General features: G+C 46.4%; 1 protein-coding gene across 1 annotated transcript; it reads right to left on the reverse strand.

Annotated features, from left to right (window-relative positions):
- Positions 1–422: 422 nt before the first annotated feature.
- On the reverse strand, positions 423–17,634 carry RHEX (regulator of hemoglobinization and erythroid cell expansion). Its single transcript, XM_080824424.1, has 7 exons — positions 17,585–17,634; positions 15,606–15,697; positions 4,642–4,876; positions 4,332–4,432; positions 3,109–3,237; positions 1,756–1,826; positions 423–1,198 (listed from the first exon to the last, which is right to left on the reverse strand). Exons 3-7 carry the CDS (start codon positions 4,650–4,652, stop codon positions 998–1,000), a joined length of 513 nt encoding a protein of 170 aa, XP_080680550.1. The 5' UTR covers positions 4,653–4,876; positions 15,606–15,697; positions 17,585–17,634; the 3' UTR covers positions 423–997.
- Positions 17,635–22,769: the final 5,135 nt, after the last annotated feature.

The following is a 22,769-nucleotide window of genomic DNA, read 5'->3' on the forward strand; positions in this document are numbered from 1 at the left end:
AGATGTTTAGCTGTTGTGAGCAAAAAAAAATTTTTTCGCTTCCTGTCTTAATTGCCCGTTGGAAAAAGCATATTGTATGTGTATCTCATCATCAATTTTAAAACGTGTTAAGTAAATCCTCTGAGGTTTTGTAGGAGGAGGGTAGCTACAAACGATGACGAATTTTATCCTCCTTTCCAACAGTGATCGTCCTTATTTTTGTCGACTCTTCTGTTCCACCGATGAGAACTTCTAGGGCAGTGTCAGAGGAAGGAAATGACAGGCTTGTGGACACTTTTACTCCATTCATGATTCAGTCAAATTGTGTCTAGGACCTTACCCATAAATACCATGCCATCAGCTGATTTGAGACAAGCTGGGCTTCATGCAGTTAAGAAAGTGCCCTTTTATTCCTCATTGTTTTAATACAAACAAACAACAAAGCAGAAAAGATTGCACTTTATTGGGTTGAATTGGGGGAGATTTTTTGTCCCCTGGAATCACAGATCGGGCTGCTAGTTGGTATTTACCAGGGCCCTGTCAGCTTTTGTTCCTAAGAAACGGGGAATTCCAAGGTTGAATGATGGGGAGCTTTCTAAGTGACCTACTTAAAGTGCTGAGGGCAGGGCAGCACGACTCAGCAAGATGCAGCTCTGGAAGGGGGCAGCACGCCGGGTTGGGCAAGAGGAAACCAAGACGTGGCGATTGCCATTTTATTTAAAACTTTTAAGGAAGTTGCTTGTTGCCAAACATTAAGGAGCTCCAAGAGTCATTTAATGGTAAGATTGCCAAACAGAACTCCACTATAGTTGATTAAAATTTTTTTCACAATTTTCTATAGAGAAAGACTTTCCTGCTTTCTCTCCTGATATCTCCCCTCGTTCATACTGCTCGTGGAAGTTCTTCCTGATAGCTGATCTGACTCTTTCTTGCTGCATGAGCTAAAAAAAAAAGTCATTCCCCTACAAGGTGAGTGCGAGAATTTCTGGAGAACAGCACCCCCTTAAAGACCTAGACCTCACAGGGCCACCTGCGTGTACTCCACCGGCTCAGAGTCAGCAGGCTTCGCAAAAGTCCAGGAATTGGGTTTGTGGCTTTTTGGATTGACGTTCACATAATCTGTGGTTTCTTTGATGTTCTCATAGTCCAGGGCAGATTCATTTTTTAGTCCTTTGGTGGTGGAAAAGACCACTTGTGCGTAATTCATATTCTTCGTGGCCTTAGAGGGGAGAAAAAGCAGAGGCATGGGGGTCAAGGTTCCTACCAGGGTCAGAGGAGGGGGGATCCCCAGGACAGAACTCTCACTCAAGGAGGCTTGGCTCCCCAAACTCAAGCTGGAAGGGAAAGAAGCCGGCTCCCAGGCGCCCGGGTTGAAGAGCGGGAAGGGGGAGATGGATGGGGAAGACTGCCCGCCGCTTGTGCCTCCTGTCTGTAGGGGATTCATGGGTTTAAGGAAAGATGTGGAGACTGAATCCCAGTGAGGTCAGGACTCAAAGGGGACTTTGGCCCAGTGAGTGGAGTATGGGGAAGAGGAGTTGACCCATTGGCACTTGCCTTTTTATAACCCACTCAGACCCCCTTTTGTGTGGATGATCTGCATTGCTGTAAGCCTGCTCCCACCCCCTGCCCATCACCGAAGGATGCTGTAAAGATTCAAGAAGACTGCCTTCCCTGCTCCTGTCTCTGTAGCTGGGGCAGCCTGGGTGGTGCTAAGTCTTGTGCAGCAAGGACCCCAATGGCATACGACGGGCTGGGCTCGATGGGGGTGTCTGGTACCTGGCAGGCTGGAGACGAGCTGCCTGAGCTGTCCGAGCTGTCAGAGCTGCCTGAGGATGTGTCGCTGTGGTCTAGGGAGAAATAGAAACTGTTCTTCAAGGAGATCCAGCGGGTATTTGGAGGGGATGGGCACAATGGAAGGGAGAAGGAAACAAAGACAGGCAGGGCCGGCCTCCCAGAGCTAAGCGGGGAAGAGAAATACAGAGCCCCCCTAGAAGAGAAAAAGGGAACTGAAGAAAGGGGGAGGAGAAAGGGTCCCCCAAAATAGTCAGGAATGCGCCCAAGAGTCCCGGCACCACTGCTCTGTCCAGCTCCATCTAAAATCAGTAGCTGACACCCCAGGGCTGGGCTGTGTCGGGAGGGGCAAGCAGACACACGCAGACACAGCGCAGCCCCTAGCAAACAGCTCGGCCCCCACGGTGACCTCACCCGCACGGGCTTTGATCTAGACCCGCCGCTAGCTCTAGGCAGGTGACATCCCTTTTTGCGTCTGGTTTTGCTCCCCATGAAGCAAGAGGGTTGGATGATACCTCACCTCCCAGGTCCCTGAGAGCCAAAGCGTCGCTGAGTCTCTGGCCAGGGCTCCGGTGAAGCTCTCAGGCCAGGGTCCCAGCGACACCGGGGCCCCTCTCCTCCCACGGAAACACTGAGTTCACGTGAGTGCTCTCTTCTGGTCCCCACAGGCTCTTATCTCAGCGCCGGGGAAGCCTGACCACCAGATCCCTCCAACTGAAAAACTAAAATTAGATGGAGTGAATGCAAATCAGCCAGGCGATAAACCATGAGAAACAGTGTGATCTCTGGGGCGTGAGTAGAGTGGGCTGTTGTCTTGCTGTGAAAGCAGCCATTTCCACTGTGTGAACGGTGGCCTGGTGCAGCTCCCCAGCCCTGAGAGAAAGCGAGAGGGTGGTGTCCCTGCTGGGTCACTCGCCAGCGGGGGATGGGGATTTGAACCATCAGCAAGACTCGTGTTTATTAAAACACCCAGATCCCATGGCCAGAGGCCTGCCGAGGCGGTTGACATCTTGGCCGCCCCACTGACCGGCACCATAGGATTACAAAGACCGCACGGAGACAGCCCCAAACCCCTTCTGCAGTGGCTCACACTGGACCAAACCCAGACCCACACAAACCCAGCGAGATGGGCCCCCTGTGATAGGAAAAGCGGTTTACTGCAAAAGGTAGGCTGGCAAGGCCCTCCCTGAGGTGGGTGCAAGGGATCCTCCAGCTGGGGGTCGGGCAGACGGGGACAGAGCAGGGCCGCTGCAGGGCGGCTCCCTGGGGGCCCAGACAGAGCAGAAGAAGCTTTAGGACAAGTTCGCTCCCCTCCGCCTCTTCCTCCCCATTACTCACGCCTATAACGGGGCTCAGACACAGAGATGCTGGGAGTCTCCTCCTTGGCAGCAAGTGGCTGATGGTGGGCAGGGCTGGGCTCTGGGGCCTGGAGCCTGGCCCCTTTCAGTAGCCGCTCACTCTCCTTGGCTAAAGGGGACAGGGCAAGGGTCAACAGTGGCAGCTTTCTAGGTCAAGCAAGCACACACTGTCTCTGAGTGCTGCCCTCAATAGGGCAAAAACATTTGGAGGGACCTCTTCAAACCTCAGGCCTCCATTCAAAACCCTGCAGCAGCCCTCGCCTCGCTCAGAGTACAGGCTGAAGTCCCAGCCTCCAAGGACCTCCGTGGCGTCACCGTCACCGTTCCTCTCAGTTCCAGCCACCTTGGCCTCTCTGCTCCTGCTGTTCGCTACCAAACACCCTTCTGCCTCAGGGCCTTTGCAGATGCATCTCGCTGTCTCAGGGCCTTTGCAGATGCATCTTGCTGCAAGGCCTTTGCAGATGCATCTCGCTTCCTCACTTCCAGAGGTTTATACTCAAATGTTGGCATGTCAGTGTCAGTGATGCTGGCCATCATCCCCTTCCTATCTCCTTGCCTTGCTTCATCGTCTTCTTCCCTGGCATTCACCATAATCCAACACGTGTGTGTATTACCTGTTTATCTGGTTTGTTGTCTGTTCCCCCCATGAATGCAAGTTATAGAAGGACAGGGAATTTTGTTTTGTTCCCTGTTGTGATGAATGAACGAATGGCTGGCTGGCTGGCTGGATGGATGGAGGGAGGGATGGATGGCTTGAGAAGACTTTCATTATTTACTTCCTTTATTTCTTTATTTTAGACTGCCTTTATCTTACTTTTCCTAATTATAATGCCATCCCAGAACAGAACTTCTCTATTTTCCATCGTGAATCACTTCAGGAATGTAAGCCAGTCTCTTAGTCCAGTCGTACCCAGAGCCATGTCTTCGCCAGTGAGTCCTTTGGCGGTGATGAAGAAGATGAGTCAGACCCCAGCTGAATGAGCCCACCCTCGTGAGCACTGCAGGGGCTGGTCTCTGGGTAGAAGGTCTGGGTAGTGGAAAGACTGTGGGCCACCATCCCCAACCAGAAATAGGTCAGAGAGGGGATCTGGCCAGTGGATTCTCAAGTAGGTATTCCAGGGGTGTTCAGGGGCTTGTCTTGCTGGAGGCTCGGGGAGGAACCCTGCAAGTGGCTAGGAAGGAAGGGAATGCAAGGCCACTTACCCATGTGCCTGCTGAGCAGGTAGCCGATGGCCGTGAAGAGGCAGGCCTGCAGGATGAGGGACACCGCTGCAATCGCTAAGCCGTGCCAGAGCTTCATGTCTCTGTTGGGACAGGAGAAGGGTCGGAGTCAGAGGCTGCAGAGATTCTAATAGAGCCACACACCCATCCCGGCCCCCAGCCAGAGACAGCCATCGGTTGATGCTGTGTGTCTCAGAGCTGGTGCCTTTGCCTCTCTGGGCAGCCAGGGAGGGTGGTGTGCGTGCTCAGAAGCCAGCTATGCCTGTGAGTCTGATTGGAAAACCCCACTCACTCTGTCAGCATGATGGGCTTGCAGGGCTGCCGCGGGTGGCCAATGAGGCTCGGGCTCTTCCAGGGGTAGAAGGAGGAGACGTGCGGGGCACCAGGCTGGGCACCTGGTCTGCACGCAGGACAAAATGCAGGAGGCAAGGCGGCTGCTAGGACTCTGGGGCTCTATGCCCCAGTTCCCCTCAGGCAAACTCGGCTGCTCGGGGGTCACTGGCTTTCCTCTCCCCAGACTGCAGTTTCTGAATATACAAAAGAAAGAGTAACTAGTCGTTAGGTATTTGTACCCAACAGCGGGGGGCGGGGTGGAGGTCGGCCACAGTGCTGAGCCCCCTCATACCTCTTTCATGAGGCCCAGGGCTGAGAGATCGTGAGCCCCCCCCCCCCCCCGGTCTAATAACGAGCTTGTGGGATTCAGAGAGCAGAGGGACACGGCTGAGGTTATGCAGCTGGTATGCGGCCGGTCCTAGCTTTGGGCTCTAAACTCAAGCCTACAAGTCCAACCACTGGTCCCCGCTCCCGGGGAGCCTGCTGCCGGAAGTGCCACGGGTTCCACTCAAGCAAATGCAGCGAAAGGGAGTCATGGAAGAAACCCAGATCTTAAATACACACACCTACGCGCACACGCTCACACGCACACCGGGTGCGGCTTCGTGGGGTTTTAGGACCGAGACTCTGGATGTCCACAAATGTGCAGATTTTAAAAATTAGCATAGGCATTTCATCAGCATTTTGCTGAATATGGCGTTTACTCTAAGACAAAGGCAGGACAACTTCAAAGCTTTTGAAAGGATACTTACTCCATCCTGAGATGGGGGCACAACCCCCCAGTGTCCTGTTGTACACCGTAAACCTTTACAAGACTTTCACTGTCATTGAGGTTTCCAAGAGCTAAGGGTGGTGTGGAAAGTCCTGAAAACTTTTGTTTTAATTGTGGTTCTCACACAGGGGTTTTCTAAGGTCAGAACTGGGACCAAGAGTCAAAAGAGAGAGAAGGCAGTGTTGGGCAGGAAGATGTGTGGGGTTTGCCACGGAGGCCTCTCCAGGCCTGTGGGTGTTGGCCAGTTGGAAGTTTCCAGAGAGAAAATGCCACCATCTTCTTTCACACAGTAACAAGCTAGTCCTTGGCCATGACTTCACAAGATCAAATGTTGGAAACGACACAAATCCAATTTATTCATCCTACTTCCTTAACCCGCCCCCTTTCCTATATAATAAGTTCTAGCTATGTCTCCCGAAGGCACCTAATATTACCCTTTACTTTTCAAGTTGAATATGTTGGGTTGCCTCATGAGCATTATGCTCTGGTTAGAAGGGGTTCAGGGGAGCGGGAGGTAGACACAACCCAGACAGGCAGGTGAGAAAACACTCCAGAAAGTTCCCAAAGTCCACAGACAAGTGCGTAGAAAATCCAGTATCGCCCCCAACCCCCAGCCCCAGTGATCAGCAAGCTCCAGAAAGAAAGCTCAGTTAAAAGTGACTTGTGCACAAAATAAAATTTACAGAGCTGGAAATAAAACACAAAAACGATGGAGATGAAGCAAAATGGGTGTTTTTCAGGAAAAAACAATGATCTTCAAGGCTGGGGCAACTTGATTGAAGAAAGGCATAGGTAAGAGTTTTAATGCCCTGCTCTCAACTTATTTTGGATAAGCCCTCCTAAAATTTTGACAGGTATTGATTTCTCAAGCAAATTCCAGTATTGATTTCCGGGGCAGCTGCAAAAGGGAGATTGGACTTTAACAGAAGAGCTTTATTGAATCACAAAAGACATGAAAATCACAGAAAGGAGCTAGAAGCCAGGCCAGCGTGTCTGGGAAACCAACAGTGTTGTTCCAGTTTTAAAGGCTCTAGTGGTTTAGTATTGATTACTTCATCTTCAATGTCTCATTTGTCCTTAATCACAGAAATTATTCTCCTTCTTTCATCAGAAGGAATGGCCAGAAAGCCACTAAGGGCTGTGTTCTGAAACCACACTCGAATTTTAATTTTTTTTTAAGGCTCCTCTCTCTCCTTATTTATTAAAAATCAAACAACCAACAGACATTTGTGGTGGAATTTAAAATGCAAATAAGCAAAACATTTCACAAAATCACCCGCATTTTATTCTGTAACATTTTCTACATATTCTCATAACTATAGGTACTCTCTCTATGTGCACGTGTAAATACATGTGTGCATGTATACGGTCTTTTCTAAACACGGCATCGTACTGATCGGCAGCTTTTCCTCGTCACTGAATGTATCGTAAACATGTTTCCAGGTCAGAAAAACCTCCATTAAAAAGCTCCAAACTGGAGGCCCGCAGGCCAAATTTGGTGCCTTGGTGATTCTGTTTGATGAGGTCCTTTCAAGACTTGGATTGGGAGGCCCTGAGAAGGATATGTACTTTTATGTCCCTGACCGACCCCTGAAGCCATTTGAGTGTGCTACCCTTGAGTTTGATGGCTTCATTGTGAGTTACTACTATTCCTCTTTATTCTGAGCACTTTTTCTGAGATCTAGCTCCAACGGATCTTTCATTGTTGTCTAGAACTCTTTTCCGCTGTGCTGGACATTTCAACATCCCGGGAGACCACTATCCTAATAGGTTAATGGGACAACCAAAATGACCCAGAAAGGCCCTACACATTTCTAAAAGCCCCACCCTGAGGCAGCAACTCTTGCCCCCAGTTGAGAATCACTGCATTAAATCAACGCTCCATTATTTTAAAACCGGTATCTTCTTTTGGCTCTTTATATTAAATTATAACGCCTCTACTTCCTTCCATCGTTTTCATATATTACAAACATCTTACCAGCGAAATGACACACTGTACCTGTGCCAGGATCAAGCCTAAAGTCCAACAGATGTCGGATAGAATGCAAGTTCTCTCCCCTTCTAACTGGGAATTATTAAACTTCTCAGTACCTCAGCCTCTGTACCTGTGAGATGGGGAGAATGACAGCCTCTGCCTCACCGAGTTCTTGTGTGGGCTCAGTGCGTTATGCTGTTTCTAAAGACCGGTATACAATGCTAGGCATGGGGGAAGCACTCAGTGATTATGGTTGGGCCCCCTTGACAATTTGACTTGATTTTTAGATGTGACAGTGGTGGGAAAGCACACCCATTCAGCAGAAAACGTGCTTGGAATTTTGAATCTGGATCTGTTTGCAGGCTGGCCAGACACCGTGCAGTACCTTGTCTGATGCCGGGCAGCTTCCTGTCAGCTGTGCGATCACAAGGGTCAACAACTGATACACTCATGACCCTTCCGCACCCCTATACGTATTCTGTTGTTTGCTTTCAATGCTGGGTTCAATAAGCTACATGAGATATTCAACACTTTATTATACAATAGGCTCTGTGTCGGATGATCTTTGCCCAACCATAGGCTAATGTAAGTGTTCTGAGCTCGTTTAAGATGGGCTAGGCGAAGCCACGTTTGGTAGGTTAGGTAGAGTAAATGCAGTTCAGGCTTCGGACGCTTTCAATTTGCAGTGGGATTATCGGGACCTAACCCCACTGTAAATGGAGGAAGATCTGAAACACTTCACCAAGATGGCGCCTAGAGTAGAGCTATTAGAATTGAGCCGGTCTATTTGAGGAAACTCAGGCACTCGTGTCGAGTATAGTTTGAAGATAAGAACTGGGACAGGATGAGGTACAAAAATGATGACAGATGTCATTATTTAAGTGGCTAATGGCCCCTAACCACAACGAACAGGTTGTTCCTTGGGGTCTAATTGCAGATTGCTGATCAGACAGTGGGCAAAAACATCTGCTCATTTGCACCCCCCCCCCCCCACACACATACCAAATAACCAGGAAATGAGCAAGTTAGGGTAATTAGGTTGTGAAAAAAAGTGCCTGGACCATGAGAGAGTTTGCCACTGGCTCATCCCATCATCAAGATTGGGACTGTCTTGCTCTCTTTGACCTGCTGAGTTTTGACACCCGAACCAACACTGATGTAGCATCCGGCCAAGGACCTGGCAACCACAATCCAGAAAAGTGCTGGAAGCATTTCCTCTGTTCACTTCAGGCCTGCCTGGAAATCCCAAGACCTCCGGGTACACCTGGATCCCATCTTTCCGCTTCCCCTTTCTAATGCTAGAGGGGTCTTTAGTTGGTACAACCCAACGTTGCCGTGAAATAATAAGGACACGCTGCGTTCCCGCCTGACACACTTTCTTCGGAGAGAGTCACTCTACGAAGAGTGGTTTAAAACAAGAGCACAATAGACGATTTCTATGAAAACCACACGGATTGCAGTAATCAATAATGGCTATCAATATAGTTAGGGCTTTATTGATTTTTTTTTTTTTTAACAGATCGAGAGTGAGCAGAAGCAGGGGAAGCAGCAGGCAGAGGGAGAGGAGGAAGCAGTGTCTCCACTGAGAAGAGCCCGATGCCGGGGGACTCGATCCTAGGATCCTGGGATCATGACCAGAGCGAAAGGCAGACACTTAACTGACTGACCCACCCAGGCATCCCTTAAAAAGACTTTTTCTGCAATCTTCATTAGCTTATTTTTAAAATTAAAATTTTGAGCCATAGCATAGCTGAATGGTGTGGAGAGAGAACAAAGCCAAAGGGATGAAAGTCGAGCTGCTTCTCCCAGCCCTGCCGCTCCCTCGCTCCCTCGCTGTGGAGCTGGGATAAGTAGACGTCCTTTCTAGACCCTGGCGAATGAGCGGCTGGGCACTTGAAAGTCCTCCTCAGGCTCTTTCGAGATCCAAGTATTCTGTTTTTTTAAAGACTGAAGGGGTGCCTGGGTGGCTCAGTCAGTTAAGCATCTGCCTTTGGCACAGGTCATGATCCCAGGGTCCTGGGATCGAGCCCCACATCAGCCTCCCTGCTCAGCGGGGAGCCTGCTTCTCACTTTGCCTGCCGCTCCCCTTCCTTGTGTTCTGTCTGTCAAATAAGCTAATGAAATCTTAAAAAAAAAAAAAAAAAAAAAAAAAAAAAAAAAAGACCGAAGTAAAGAAAGGGGAAGAGAAACAAATTTGGATGGAAATGGGATATTTTAAAAGAAAAAAATCTGTTTCCATTTTCTAATATCATCCATTCTCCTCCACATTACTAGACTTTTCTCCCCTAATTTAATATGCACTTTGGAATAATCAAGAAAAGGAGGTAACATAAATAAGCCAAACTTATAATGAATAAAGCCACAGAAACAGAGGAGATCAGAAATTATGAGGCTACTAAGGTGTTTTTTTAAAATGAAATCTCAATAAAAATAATGATTTCCTAGAAAAATATAAATTAGAAAAATTGATTCCATAAGGCACAGGAAACTTAAAGAGACCCAAATCAAAACAAAGTAACAAGAAAGACATCTGGAGGCAGTGTGCTATTTAGCCACGAAAAGCAGAGAATGGCAGTCAGCTTAGGTTCACATCCCTGCTCATTCCTGCATGAACTTGGTCTAGTTTTGAGCTCCTCAGAGCCTCAGTTTTCTTATCTGTATGATGGGACCAATAATAACTAGTTCTCAGGTTTCAGTAAGACAGATATAAATGATACTTGCTTCTGAGGATGACAAGAGGAGCTACGTGAAGTACTTATTATAGCTTTTGTCCCATAATAATAATAAGCATGCAACAAATGACTCTAGAAAATAAAAGCATTATTGGAATTAATCGACTCAAAATTTGTGTCCAAATAGTTTTAGAAAATGAGTTTTTAGGAACACATAATTTCCGTGCTATTGTACAGTTCCAGGTCACAGAAAAGATGGAAAACTCTGCCGGATCATGTCACTTATGAATACAGAAGTAAATATAAGATAATACCAAGAAGTTACTCCAGGGACATCCAGGAAGTCAACTACGACAATAATGAAAACTGGTGTTGAGTATTTACCATGCTCTTTTGTGCTCTCGCTCTGCGAGAATAGACATGATCCCGATTTCCTAGACGGGACCATAAAAGGCTTGGGAAGGTGAATAATTTTCCCTGGTTCCCACCCCCCTTCTCCACCCCCCTCCCCCGCTGCTGGAAGAGCCAAACAGCAAACCAAGCACAGCTCTCAATCATTACAGGGAACTGTAATTTACAGAATATGCCTCTTACAGAATATGAAGAGAGCATCAGTGGATAGAGATTTTGGAATGATGATCTCCATAATATGCCCCAAACCATCGTTGGATGAAGTCAGATACTCGTTTTTTTTTCATAAGTTAATAAAATAAGAATATGAGACTTATTTCTTGCCATAATAAAGACTATCTCTTCTATACCAATAATCAACATCTTACCAAGTGGTAAAATGTTTTAGCAGTTATTTGAGAAAAAGGATGTCTGCTGTAATCATTTTAAAAAATTAATCTTGGCAATTCTAACTCTGGGAAGTTGGACGTCCCTTCAGCCTCCAACCTCCAATAATCATAAGGGCATGGAATAGTTACTGGGCTGGCTTGGGGACACTTTTCTATATATCATTCGTCTAATTCTCACAGCCACCGAAGGGGTAGGTACTATTTTTTCCTTTTCCTTTTCTTTTTTTTTTTTAAATTCAGGTATAATTATTATTTCCATTTTACAGAGGGCAAAACGAAGACAAGGAGAGGTTAAATAACTCGCTCAAGACGATAAGAAGAGTTAACAGGGCTGGGTGCCCAGGCAGGCTCGTGCTGGAGCCTGAGCTATGAACTGATACATGAAAGCAATAAAGTCATGGTTTGGGGCAAAGGCAAGTCAAATTCATCCTTATTTGCAAAAGACGTGATTATATACCTAGAAATCCCCAAAGAACTGATCGAAAAAGTAGTGGAATTGATGAGAGTATTTGAGAAAGTCCTGAGGCACGATAATATTCTAAAATTATCAGCTCTTCTCCCTTTTATATCAGCCATAACCAGTTAGGAAATGGAATTGCAGGCAGGGAGAACCAGGCGCCTCAGCAGCCATCACACCAGATAGAGCTGAGAATAATGTGAAGAATAATTTGAAGAAAGTAATAAAAAGGTACTGAGATATCTAAAAATTGGGGCATCCGGCTGGCTCATTCAGGGGAACACACGACTCTTAAGCTCAGGGTTGTGAGTTTGAGCCCCACGTTGGGTGCAGAAACTTAAAAATAAAATCTTTAAAAAAATAAATAAAAAATTAAAAAAGACATTAACTAATAGACACATGATATTTCAGATCAGGAACCCAGAAGACTGAAAAAGATCACTTGGAAATGAATTTGTTGGTTCTGAATAACTCCAATCAAAACTACAGTGAGAATTTTTTACAACTCCAAATCAAATCTCAAATTTCCCCAGGGGGGGAAAAGTAACAGTTGAGAAGAGCTAGAACATATGTGAAAAGGAATTTTGACCAGGCAGGTTCCTGACATACTACTTTTATTTTTCCTAAGATTTATTTATTTATTTGAGTGAGAGAGAGAGAGAGAGAGAGGGAGGGAGAGAGCGCAGGGGGAACAGAGAGAGATGGAGAAACTCGTGGAGTTCCATCTCGCCACCCTGAGATCACGACCTGAGCCCAAACCAAGAGCTGGTCCCTCAGTCGACTGCATCTCCCGGGTGCCCCCTGACATACCACTTTTTGAAATTTTTTTTTTATTTTTTAAAGATTTTATTTATTTATCTGACAGAGAGAGAGAGCAAGAGAGGGAATGCAAGTAGAGGGAGTGGGAGAGAGAGGAGGCTTCATGCTGAGCAGGGAGCCCGACACGGGGCTCTATCCTAGTACCCTGGGATCATGACCTCATGACCGGAGCCGAAGGCAGACGCCTAAGGCCTGAGCCACCCAGGAACTGCCTAACATACCACTTTTTTTTTTTTTAAGATTTTATTTATTTATTTGACAGATAGAGATCACAAGTAGGCAGAGAGGGCAGGCAGAGAGAGGAGGAAGCAGGCTCCCTGCTGAGCAGAGAGCCCGATGTGGGGCTCGACCCCAGGACCCCGGGATCATGACCTGAGCCGAAGGCAGAGGCTTTAGCCCACTGAGCCACCCAGGTGCCCCCTAACATACCACTTTTAAAGGGTGGTATAGACTTGAAAAAAATTTGCTAGGATGTATAATAAATAAATCACAAAAGTGGCTCACAAAGCAGTGGGAGGAAAGGAAAGTGTCATTTAAGAAATGTCACGCACGGAATAATGAATTAGCTACCTATAAGAAAAGCAAAAAAATAGCTTGCATCCAGATGGGATGTAACAAAATAATTCCAAAGGCATTAAAGAAGTAAGTATTTTCAAGTAGACATTAAGTAGAAGGAAATGGATTGGATGTTCACATATTCAGTAACAGTTCTTAAATCCTGCATGAGAGAAAACTTTCTCAGCTTATATGCAATGGAAGAAATCACAAAGCAACAGGAAAAATAGATTTGACTCGAAAATATTAAAACTTCATATGTTTAAGTCAAATAAACAAAATTTGAAGGCAAATCGATAAAAACACTAGAACGAGCGTGTGCTATGTATAACTTTAAAAGGTTTTAGATTTTTTTCCCAAAAATTCTTAAGAAAAACCCTACACCCCCAAATGGCAAATGGGTAAAAGGCATGGGACAATTTACAAACAATCCGGAATGGGACCAAAGCTGCTATTACAAGGTAGTCTTACCCACTACTAATTATAAAAGCGAAAATGGGAAACTATTTCATTGAAAAACAAAGATTAAATAAATCACGGTGAAGGTACAGAATGGAATGTTACACCAACATTTAAAATTACATTGAGAAAAAATTAATCTGGAGAAGGAGTCTGTTCCATGAAGATATATCATGCACTTATATTTAGCTACATACAAAACATATTAAAAATATTAAAAGAATAAAACCTTGTACAAAAAAGAACGTTTTGGGTCATTCAACTCTTTTGTCTTTTACATTAGTTTAGTAATAACCCCCAGTCACCTGATTCAGTTCATCAAATCCAGAATAGTTCACTGACAGTAATTTTGCATATCAAATATAGATTTGTTCACAAATATAAACTTATGGAAATTGAATCAGGGATTTCATTTAAATGTACTTTGTTACAAAAGGGAAAAAAGAAGAAAATATACCTAAATGTTAACAAAACTGGGTATTGTGGGTTTTATTTAACTCTTTATACTATCTGTCATTGTCAAAGTTTTCTGCAGTTAACATATCTTTTTTCTAATCAGAAAAAGAATACTTTTTAAAAAAAGATTTTACTTACATTTATTTATTTGACAGAGAGAGACACAGCAAGAGAGCGAACACAAGCAGGGGGAGTGGGAGAGAGAGAAACAGGCTTCCTGCTGAGCAGGGTGCTGGAAGTGGGGCTCAATCCCAGGACCCTGAGGTCATGACCTGAGCCGAAGGCATACGCTTAATGACCGAGCCAGCGAGGCGCACCAGGAAAAAAAAAATACTTTAAGAATATTGAAACCAGCCCAGAAACTCTGAGTCCCTCAATTAGCATAGCACTAAATTTATCTACATAAAAAATTTATTTACATAAATTGTATCTTACTATGTTAATAAAACATTGAGATATTCAGCTACATGGGTGAGTTCCAATTAAATATCTATTGAGTGGTCTAGGTGTGTGGCTCTGTGTGAAATAGTGTGATGGACAGGACGAAAGGGAGAACGCCGTCTGAACATTCAAAAGCTCTCACTGTACCTGAAAAACCAAGACATGAATATAGAAAAAATCGAGAAGCAGAAGAGATGGCCCAACTAAGTTGGATGAAGGCACGATGTCTGTAATATGTACTGTCTTGGAGGAAAAAGTGATCCCCACTCCACAGAACACTGAGAAAGGAGTCAGAGTGGGAACTTCGAAGAACAGGCAATGGATGATGGAGGAGGAGGGACAGGACAGTCCAGCGAAATGCGTCTGTCAGCCCTGACTAGGGGAAGCCACTGTCTTGGGCGGGCTTCCACCCAGAATAAGATACTGTGGGAGAAAGCTGGATTCACTGTAAGGCAGCCTTGACATCGGTGCAGGAAGACGGTGAGGAGTGGGGACTTGGTGGCCAAGTCCCTTGGCCAAGCCACTTGGTGGCTTGGGTTTGGAATTTCAGCTCTGGCCTTCCTGGCTATGAGTTGCTTTCTCTCTTTCTCTCCCTGGGCCTCAGTGTTCTATCTGAAAAATGGGGACAGCGTCTGTTTCATTTTCTTACCTCACACACGTTGTGGGCTTGTTATATGCTAGCAGCATGCAAAACATTTTGCATAAATTATCTTACTATTTTTTATTTTTTGAGTTTTTTTAAAGGAGGCTCCGTGCCCAAAGTGGGGCTCGAGCTCAGGACCCCAGATTGAGAGTCACGAGCTCTACTGATGAGCCAGCCAGATGCCCCCATAAATTATCTTGTTTAATTATCAGAATAACAAACTTATGAGGTAGCTACTATTGTCCCAATTTTACATATGAGAAAACCGGACTTTAATCCCTCACGGAGAGGACAGAATTCAAACCCTATTTTGGGGCCAGCGTTCACCGTACTGCACACAATATTTAAGAAGGTTAGTCAAGTGCCTGCATATAGAGGTGCTCAACAGGGAGGGATCCTCCTCAGAGACAAACAGAGGGTTCAACACAAACTGGCTTACCTATTACAATGCACCCACTTCTAAAATCTAGAGATTTTATTTATTTATTAGGCAGAGAGATCACAAGTAGATAGAGAGGCAGGCGCGGCAGGGGGTGGGGTGGGAAGCGGGCTCCATGCTGAGCAGAGAGCCCAATGGGGGGCTCGATCCCAGGACCCTGGGATCATGACCTGAGCTGAAGGCAGAGGCTTTAACCCACTGAGCCCCCCGGGTGCCCTTCACCCATGATTTTTAAATGAGAGTTATAAGCAACCGAAGATACGAAGCCATATGGTCCTGGGAAGTCCTCAGTCCTAAACAGTCCCTGCTCCTATGACTATTGCCGTGTCCACGCATCAGCGGACAGAAAAGGTCAAAGTATCCAACAGTGAGAAGGGAGGAGTGCCGTCTGCCAGACACCATGGGAAAGGGGACAACAGAGAGTTAGGGCATCACCTTTGTCCTGAGCGTCAGAAAAATCTTCTCTGGATTCCCTCCAGCACTGGTTACCATGGCAGGGGGCTCACCCCCGGGGGCTGGGACATAATCTGGAATGAGAAACGAGAACGCTGATCAGCTCTCCAGCTTGGTGACTTTGCAAATTCAGCCACCTCGGACATGTCATTTCTTTCTGAGCCTCAGTTTCTCTGTCTAAAACCGAGGGGGGTGGTGTGCTAAATAGATCCAGTTCCGACGTGGTGTTGTTCTAGAATGCCCTGAGTGTAACATGGACATAAGTGATGAGACACTCAAGTTAACCAGAAATAGCAAGTCTGAGTTTCACCAGATTTGCCGCATCTCTGGTAAAACACATTTATAGGGACAGGCACAGCCAAGTTTTAAGAAAGAAAACAGATTACTCAAAATCTCGAATTCGTAGTCTGGGGGAAGGCATTTTCTATCAGCAATTACTTGAGATCAGTGCAACCTGAATGCAACTTAGTTCTAAGCCTAAATTAGCAAGTACCCGGAAAATCGCAAGCAACTTCAGCAGTATTCATAGATCTGTTTTGCTGGCCCCAAAAAGCTCCCGGTAAACTGAAAGGGCCAAATCATTCTGTCACGTTTTGTCACATTCTGTACACACTGCAATTCAAGCCATTTATCCAGAAGAAACACTATTTAACCTTGGAGGGGCCACTCAACATCCCTGAGACTCAGTTTCCCCTCTGCTAATTGCGAAGTCAAATGTCTCCCTCCTAGAGTTTGTCACAGGGGGTAAGTGAGACTGTGAAAGTTTCCACTGTTCCTGCCTCACTGTTGGGTCTCAGGGCCTGCCGCCTATGTAGTCTAGTCAGGCGAGGGCCCCTGGATTGGTTTACGATTCTGGTCTTGCCATCTCTAGATCCTTAATCATTTTTTAACAAGGAACCCCAGATTTTCATTTGCCCTGGGTCCCGCCAATTGCACAGCCTATCCCACTCACTGTATCGTTTTGAGCAGAGTTGCCACAGCTCAAACAACAAGGTCAGTATACAGAGCGAGAAACAGGTTGGCCCATCACCAAGTTCTCCATGAGCACCTCATGGGCACTCGTGAGCCCTGCGCCTCCTGAACTCCCAGAGGACGGCTCTAAGCGTGCTCTTGTGCGCTAACGTTCTCCAGAAGCTTTTCTTTCCCTGTCTGACTTCAGTCAAGTCACTTAACACCTCTGTGCCTCAGTTGCCTTAACTGTAAGAGAAGCTGTTAATAGCACCAGCATCTTCAGGGTTGCTGTGTGGACAAAATGAATTAGTCTATGCAAAGCTCTTAGGATGGTTCTGGGCGCAGGATAAACTCTACGTAAGGGTCACATATCACTCTTTGCCGTTGTTCCACAACTTTCCTTGTGACAGTGTGCAGTCTCTGACTCCCACTCATAACGTTTTCAAATTGCCACCCCAGTCCCGTCCCTCCACATATGCCAGTCTTTTGCAACTCAGAACAAATCTTAAAGACAATAGTTCTGCAAGGAGACGTTCTCCGGGATCAAGTTCCCCATTGACTTAACAAGAATGATTAATTAATGGCTATTATTGATGGAACGCTTCACTAGGCACCAAATCTACTACTTGTCTGTTATCCTCAGAGCAACGTGGAAGGTGGGTGGTTGGACACCCATTTTACAGATGGAGAAACTGAGGCTTACACAGATTTAGCAGAGTTCCTTGGATCTAGCTCTGTCTGGATCCAAGGTCTACACAGCTTCTAGCCTGAGCCCTGATTGCCACGGCTGTTACCGCACACACATCTTAGGTCTTGGGAACAAGAGACTAAAGTCCATCAAGTACAAACCGTTCAATCTTAGGTCCACTCCAAGCCGAATGCAAGTGAAATCCACACTCTGCAATCCCAGCACACAGGCAGAGAATCCCCTCTGAGACCTCTACACCTATGTTCACAGACACACACTCCTCCAACTAATTTAAAAATCCACCTCCCCAGAGGCTACTTACCGTGGGACCACAAGCAACGTCTGACCCCAGCTTGTGTTTCAGCAACGTCCTGATGGAAACAGCGTCGCCACCAACCCCTCCTAGCCCCACCCAGAAGCTTCTTGGTCATTGGAGGTCAGTCACAAATGTTTCACCATTTCCAGCCGGGCGGGGGCAAGCTGCTCAGAGATTATCATCTAGCTCAGTTGCGGAGAGCGGAGTGAAGCAGCAGATAGCACCTTCTATCTTTCTCTGCAGGGCTCTACCCCGCTCCTCTCTGCAGACGGTTTACGTAGATGGAAGAGATTAGTAGTTTCTTTATCTCCATGTGAACTCGCATTTAAATACCACAAATACGCACGAGGCCTGGTAGCATGGAAAGAGCACTGGTAAGGGAGTCAAGAGGCCTGGGTTCGAGTTCCACCTCTCGCATTCACTTGCTGCATGAGCTCTGACAACCCACTTTCCCATCAGGTAACTCCTGCTCTTCCTCTAGAAGATGAAGAAGCAGGTCTCTAGATATTGGCAAAGGTCCCTTCCAGCCTGGCCCATCTTTGAATCTGTGTGTGATGTGGCCCTAGATTAAGGGATTGTGGATGGGATATAGGGCAACCAATGAGGACCATTTTGCAAGGACAATTTCTTTGCTGTTAAACCTTAAATGACACCAACCTAAGACTCTTGTTGCGGTTTCCGTGATCATACCAGGAAGGCAAGGAAGGTCGATCGCAGGCTTTTGGTGGGTCACAAGCTAAACCCCCAGGACTGAGATTTGGTAGTGGACAAGACATGAGGGTGAAATGATCTTACTGTCAAACAAAGAAAGCAGAATTTTATAGGTCTCTGGGATGTCACCTCCCTGTTCATGACAAATTAATCACTGTAGAATCATGGCTTCAGAATCAGATATATTCAGATTTAAACCCCGCTACACTACTTGGTAGCTGTGTGACTTGAGGGAAGTTGTTTAACCTCTCTGATCCTCAGTTTTTTCACTTGTAAAATTGGATTAATAATATATACCCAATTGGGGCACCTGGGTGGCTCAGTGGGTTGAAGCCTCTGCCTTTGGCTCAGGTCATGATCCCAGGGTCCTAGGATCAAGCCCCGCATAGGGCTCTCTGCTCAGCGGGGAGTCTGCTTCCTTTCCTCTCTCTCTGCCTGCCTCTCTGCCTACTTGTGATCTCTGTCAAATAAGTAAATAAAATCTTTTAAAATATATATATATATACACCCTATTTTTTGGGAAAAAAATCATAAGTTTAAAGTTAAAGAACACAAATAAATAGGCAAAACACGTAACAGAAGATCCTTTCTGGGGTAAACAACAAATGGCAGTGATCTACCTTTATATTCTCTTAAAAAGGTTAGAAAGCCTTCCCTTAGGCTGAGTCCTGCTCAGTGTTTTATGGTCCTTGATGTATCCATGGCTCACCGTGGAAATACATCTGTGGCTGGAGCTGCTGTTTTCTTCCCTTTTGCATGAGTTGTGTTAAGAACATAGAGCCCTGTTATCACTCAAGATTTAAGAGCCCACAAGAGTGATTTCCTAATGGGGCTCTCCACACCCTCCCAGTTCACCTGCCAGTGTCAAAAACTCTCCTCTCTGCTCCCATCTCTGCCACGACCTCTAAGTAATTAACTCAAGCTACAGTTAACTTACGGGGATCAAGGTGAGTCTCAACTCTGTGATTACCCTTGGACGTGAACCTGGTGTAGCTACGGTGGCAGCCAGAGCTGTGTCAGCTTCACGCAGCTCTGCACTTCTGTGTGGACCACTCTTGGACCAGAACCTTCCATGATGCCACTCCGAGGCTCAGAGTGCCGTGTCGCTATTAAGGATCTTTGAACGGGACATATTCGGGGTCCTCTGTGTGTGCATTTTCACTAGGCGGTGAAGCAACCATAGAAAATCCACTTGACTTGGAAGTCGGTGCCCTAGAGATCTGAGGCATTTGACTTCTCTGGACTGTATTTTCCTCATACAGAATTGGAGGGAGTTTTGACTAGATCACCCACGACTCGGCTTTATGGAGGGTCTCTGTGTCCTGGGTGACCAGAACTCCTTCTGCCCCTGTGCTTTAGTAGGTTGGTGGCATGGAGAAGAGAGGGACTAAAGCCAAGTGCTCTGTTACACGTGCCCGGGGTCCACCAGCCGCTCACGCACCCCCTAACCTGACGGCAGACCCCTGCCAAAGAGAAGCTGGGGATTCACCCACAAGAGCACTTAGCCTGCTTCTGCCCGGAGGCCACTGGGAATGGGTTCTTCACACGACCCCCCATCCAGGGTGCGTCTGCCAAACCCCACATGATATGGCCCTCCTCTTTCTACTTTGAGCTCGACGGACTCCAGCCCAAAGGCAGGATCTGAGGGGAGATCAGAACGGTGATAAAAGAAGTCATAACATCTGTAACAGCAACAGGAAGCTATTTTTGATAGTTTATCACCTGCTGGAGTGGCTGATGGACGTCGATAACACACTTTCCCCTACCCTCCCCGGGGTTCATAAGACCGCATCCCTTCCAAAGCCCTCTCCCCGTGCAATGCCTCCAAGGGCTGCGGGATACAGGGTGTCCCAGAGAACACAGCCACTCTCTGCAGGAGAAACTGTTTTCTGTCTCCATCTTGAAGGGAGGAAAATGGTGTGTCAACAGGAGTAGGGATGTTCTGGCAAAGGGAAAACACCTTGCTCACTAGGTAATCGCCCTAATACATTTCCCCCTACTACTTCCCCGTACACTTGCTTTTTAGAAATACTTTTCCAAATTGCTTTCCACATTATAATAAAAGAGCTTTCAAAACCCACAGTTCTGGTTATGTCATCCTCTGCTAAAAACTCTCCTGCGGTTTCCCACCACACTTAGGATGAAATCCAAGATCTTGAACAAGATCTATAAGGCTCCCACTGTCAGGCAGCTGCCTACTCTTTTAAAGCTGTATCTTGGATATTTTGCTTACTTTTCTCTTTTTACCCTCTTCGAGGCCCCCTCTATCCTCAGGGTGTCTGCTTAAGGGAGTTCCTCGGTGCCTAAATGGTATTCGTGCTATTTTTTAAAAAAAGATTTTATTTTTAAGTAATCTCTACACCCAGTGTGGGGCTTGAACTCACAACCCTGAGATCGAGAGTTGCATGCTTACCAACTGAGGCAGCCAGGTGCCCCTTCACCGCATTTTTTTTTTAAAGACTTTATTTATTTATTTGACAGACAGAAATCACAAGTAGGCAGAGAGGCAGGCACAGAGAGAGGAGAGGCAGGCTCCCTGACGAGCAGAGAGCCCGACGCGGGGCTCGATCCCAGGACCCTGGTTTCATGACCTGAGCGGAAGGCAGAGGCTTAACCCACTGAGCCACCCAGCCGCCCCTTCACCGCATTTTTAATGGCTACCTAATAGCCCACCTTGCTGGTCTAACCCTAAATCTCAAACCATCCCCTGGGTCATCTACTCAGTTGTTTCCAGTGTTTTTACTATTGCAGATAACACCATCACCGTCATGGATAACTTTGTACACACAGACTTTTTCCCCCCCTTAGTTCAGACTATTTCCTTAGGATTAAGTTCTGGAAGTGAATATCTAAGTTCAAGGAAAGTGCACTTATGGTTCTTGCATCATATTGACCTTCTGCTTTCAGAAGATAAGTTCCACTAGCAGTATTTGAGCGTGTCCATTTATCTACAATCTGGAGAGCAATGAATTATCATTTTTTCAGTAATGATAGTGTTACTGCCACAAGGGTTTTATTTTTTTCAAATCTGTTCACCATTAGTAATAAAATGTTTTGCTATTTATTGAGCGCCAGCAACTGTACCAGTTCTTCCCATACATGAATTCATTTAATCCTCACAGCAAACTTACACGGAGGATCCTGTTTTATTTATTTTTTTTAAAGATTTTATTTATTTATTTGAAAGACAGATCACAAGTAGGCAGAGAGGCAGGCAGAGAGAGAAGGGAGGAAGCAGGCTCCCTGCTGAGCAGAGAGCCCGATGCGATGCGGGGCTCGATCACAGGATGCCGGGATCATGGCCTGAGCCGAAGGCAGCGGCCCTAACCCACTGAGCCACCCAGGCGCCCCGAGGATCCTGTTTTAAAATAAAGAAACTGAAAACTGGGGAGGCTCTCAAATTCAGGATCATTGTAAGGAGCAGAAGCAGGATTCACAGTCACATCTTTTATGATTTCAAAAGCCATTTGCTTTATGCAGTATTTGTGTGCCTTCTGTATGCCCTAATGGACTTCGTGCATCGGTGAGCAGGTCAGCGCACCACGAGCAGGGTGCAGTGCACAGCTGTACGTTCACATGACCGAGCATACGAAGCACCCAGCCCCAGGCCTTTCCAGAGTCCACGGTCCACAGCTGGGACCTTCCTGCCCCCGGCCACCACTCCTGCCCTCCCTCTCAGCTGAAACTTTTTGTTGACTGGTGGTCTCATTCCAAAACCCGAAGCTTAACCTCAGGAACGGATGCCCTGAAATGTCCACCTTCTAGAGTTGTCCAGGAATCAACGAGCCCATATGAAGTACTCTATGAACGACAAAACACTCTGCAAATGGTAGGCTGTATTATCTTTTTTCTTCCCCCTTGGTTTCTAAAAGATTTTTAAATTTATTTTAGAGAGAAAGAGCTCGTGGGAGGAGGGGAGGGGCAGAGGGAGAGGAAGAGAATGTCAGGCAGTCTCCCCGATGGGCGCAGAGCCCTGATCTGGGACTCAATCCCAAGCTGTATCATCTTTCAGAAATAACCTGCGAGGAAATGGAGAGTGCCAGCTGCCAGGGGCCGGGATGATGCAAAATGGTCTAAAATTGATTGTGGTACTAGTTGCACATCTCTGTGGATACACTAAAAACCACGTGCGTGTTAATGAGTGAATTGTATGGTATGTGAATTCTACCTCAATAAAGTGCCATTAAAAAAGAATTCTAGAAAAGACTGAGGGCTTTCCTACGATGGCCACTGTGTTATTTCCTCCCAAATGGCTCTGCCATTCATTCAGTCTGTGAGTTATTTCTTGATGGTCCGTGCCAAGCACTTGGGATACAGAGTGAAGCAGACAGACATGGTCCTCGCCCTCATGTGATTGGGATCATAGATGTCAGAGAAGAAATCGCACAGAAGGGGGCTCCCGGGTGGCTCAGTTGGTTAGGTGTCCGACTCTTGATTTCAGCTCAGGTCCTGACCTCGGGATCTCAGGTTCTTGAGCTCG

The sequence above is a fragment of the Martes martes genome (assembly GCF_963455335.1).
Source record: "Martes martes genome assembly, chromosome: 15".
Lineage (NCBI taxonomy): Eukaryota > Metazoa > Chordata > Mammalia > Carnivora > Mustelidae > Martes > Martes martes.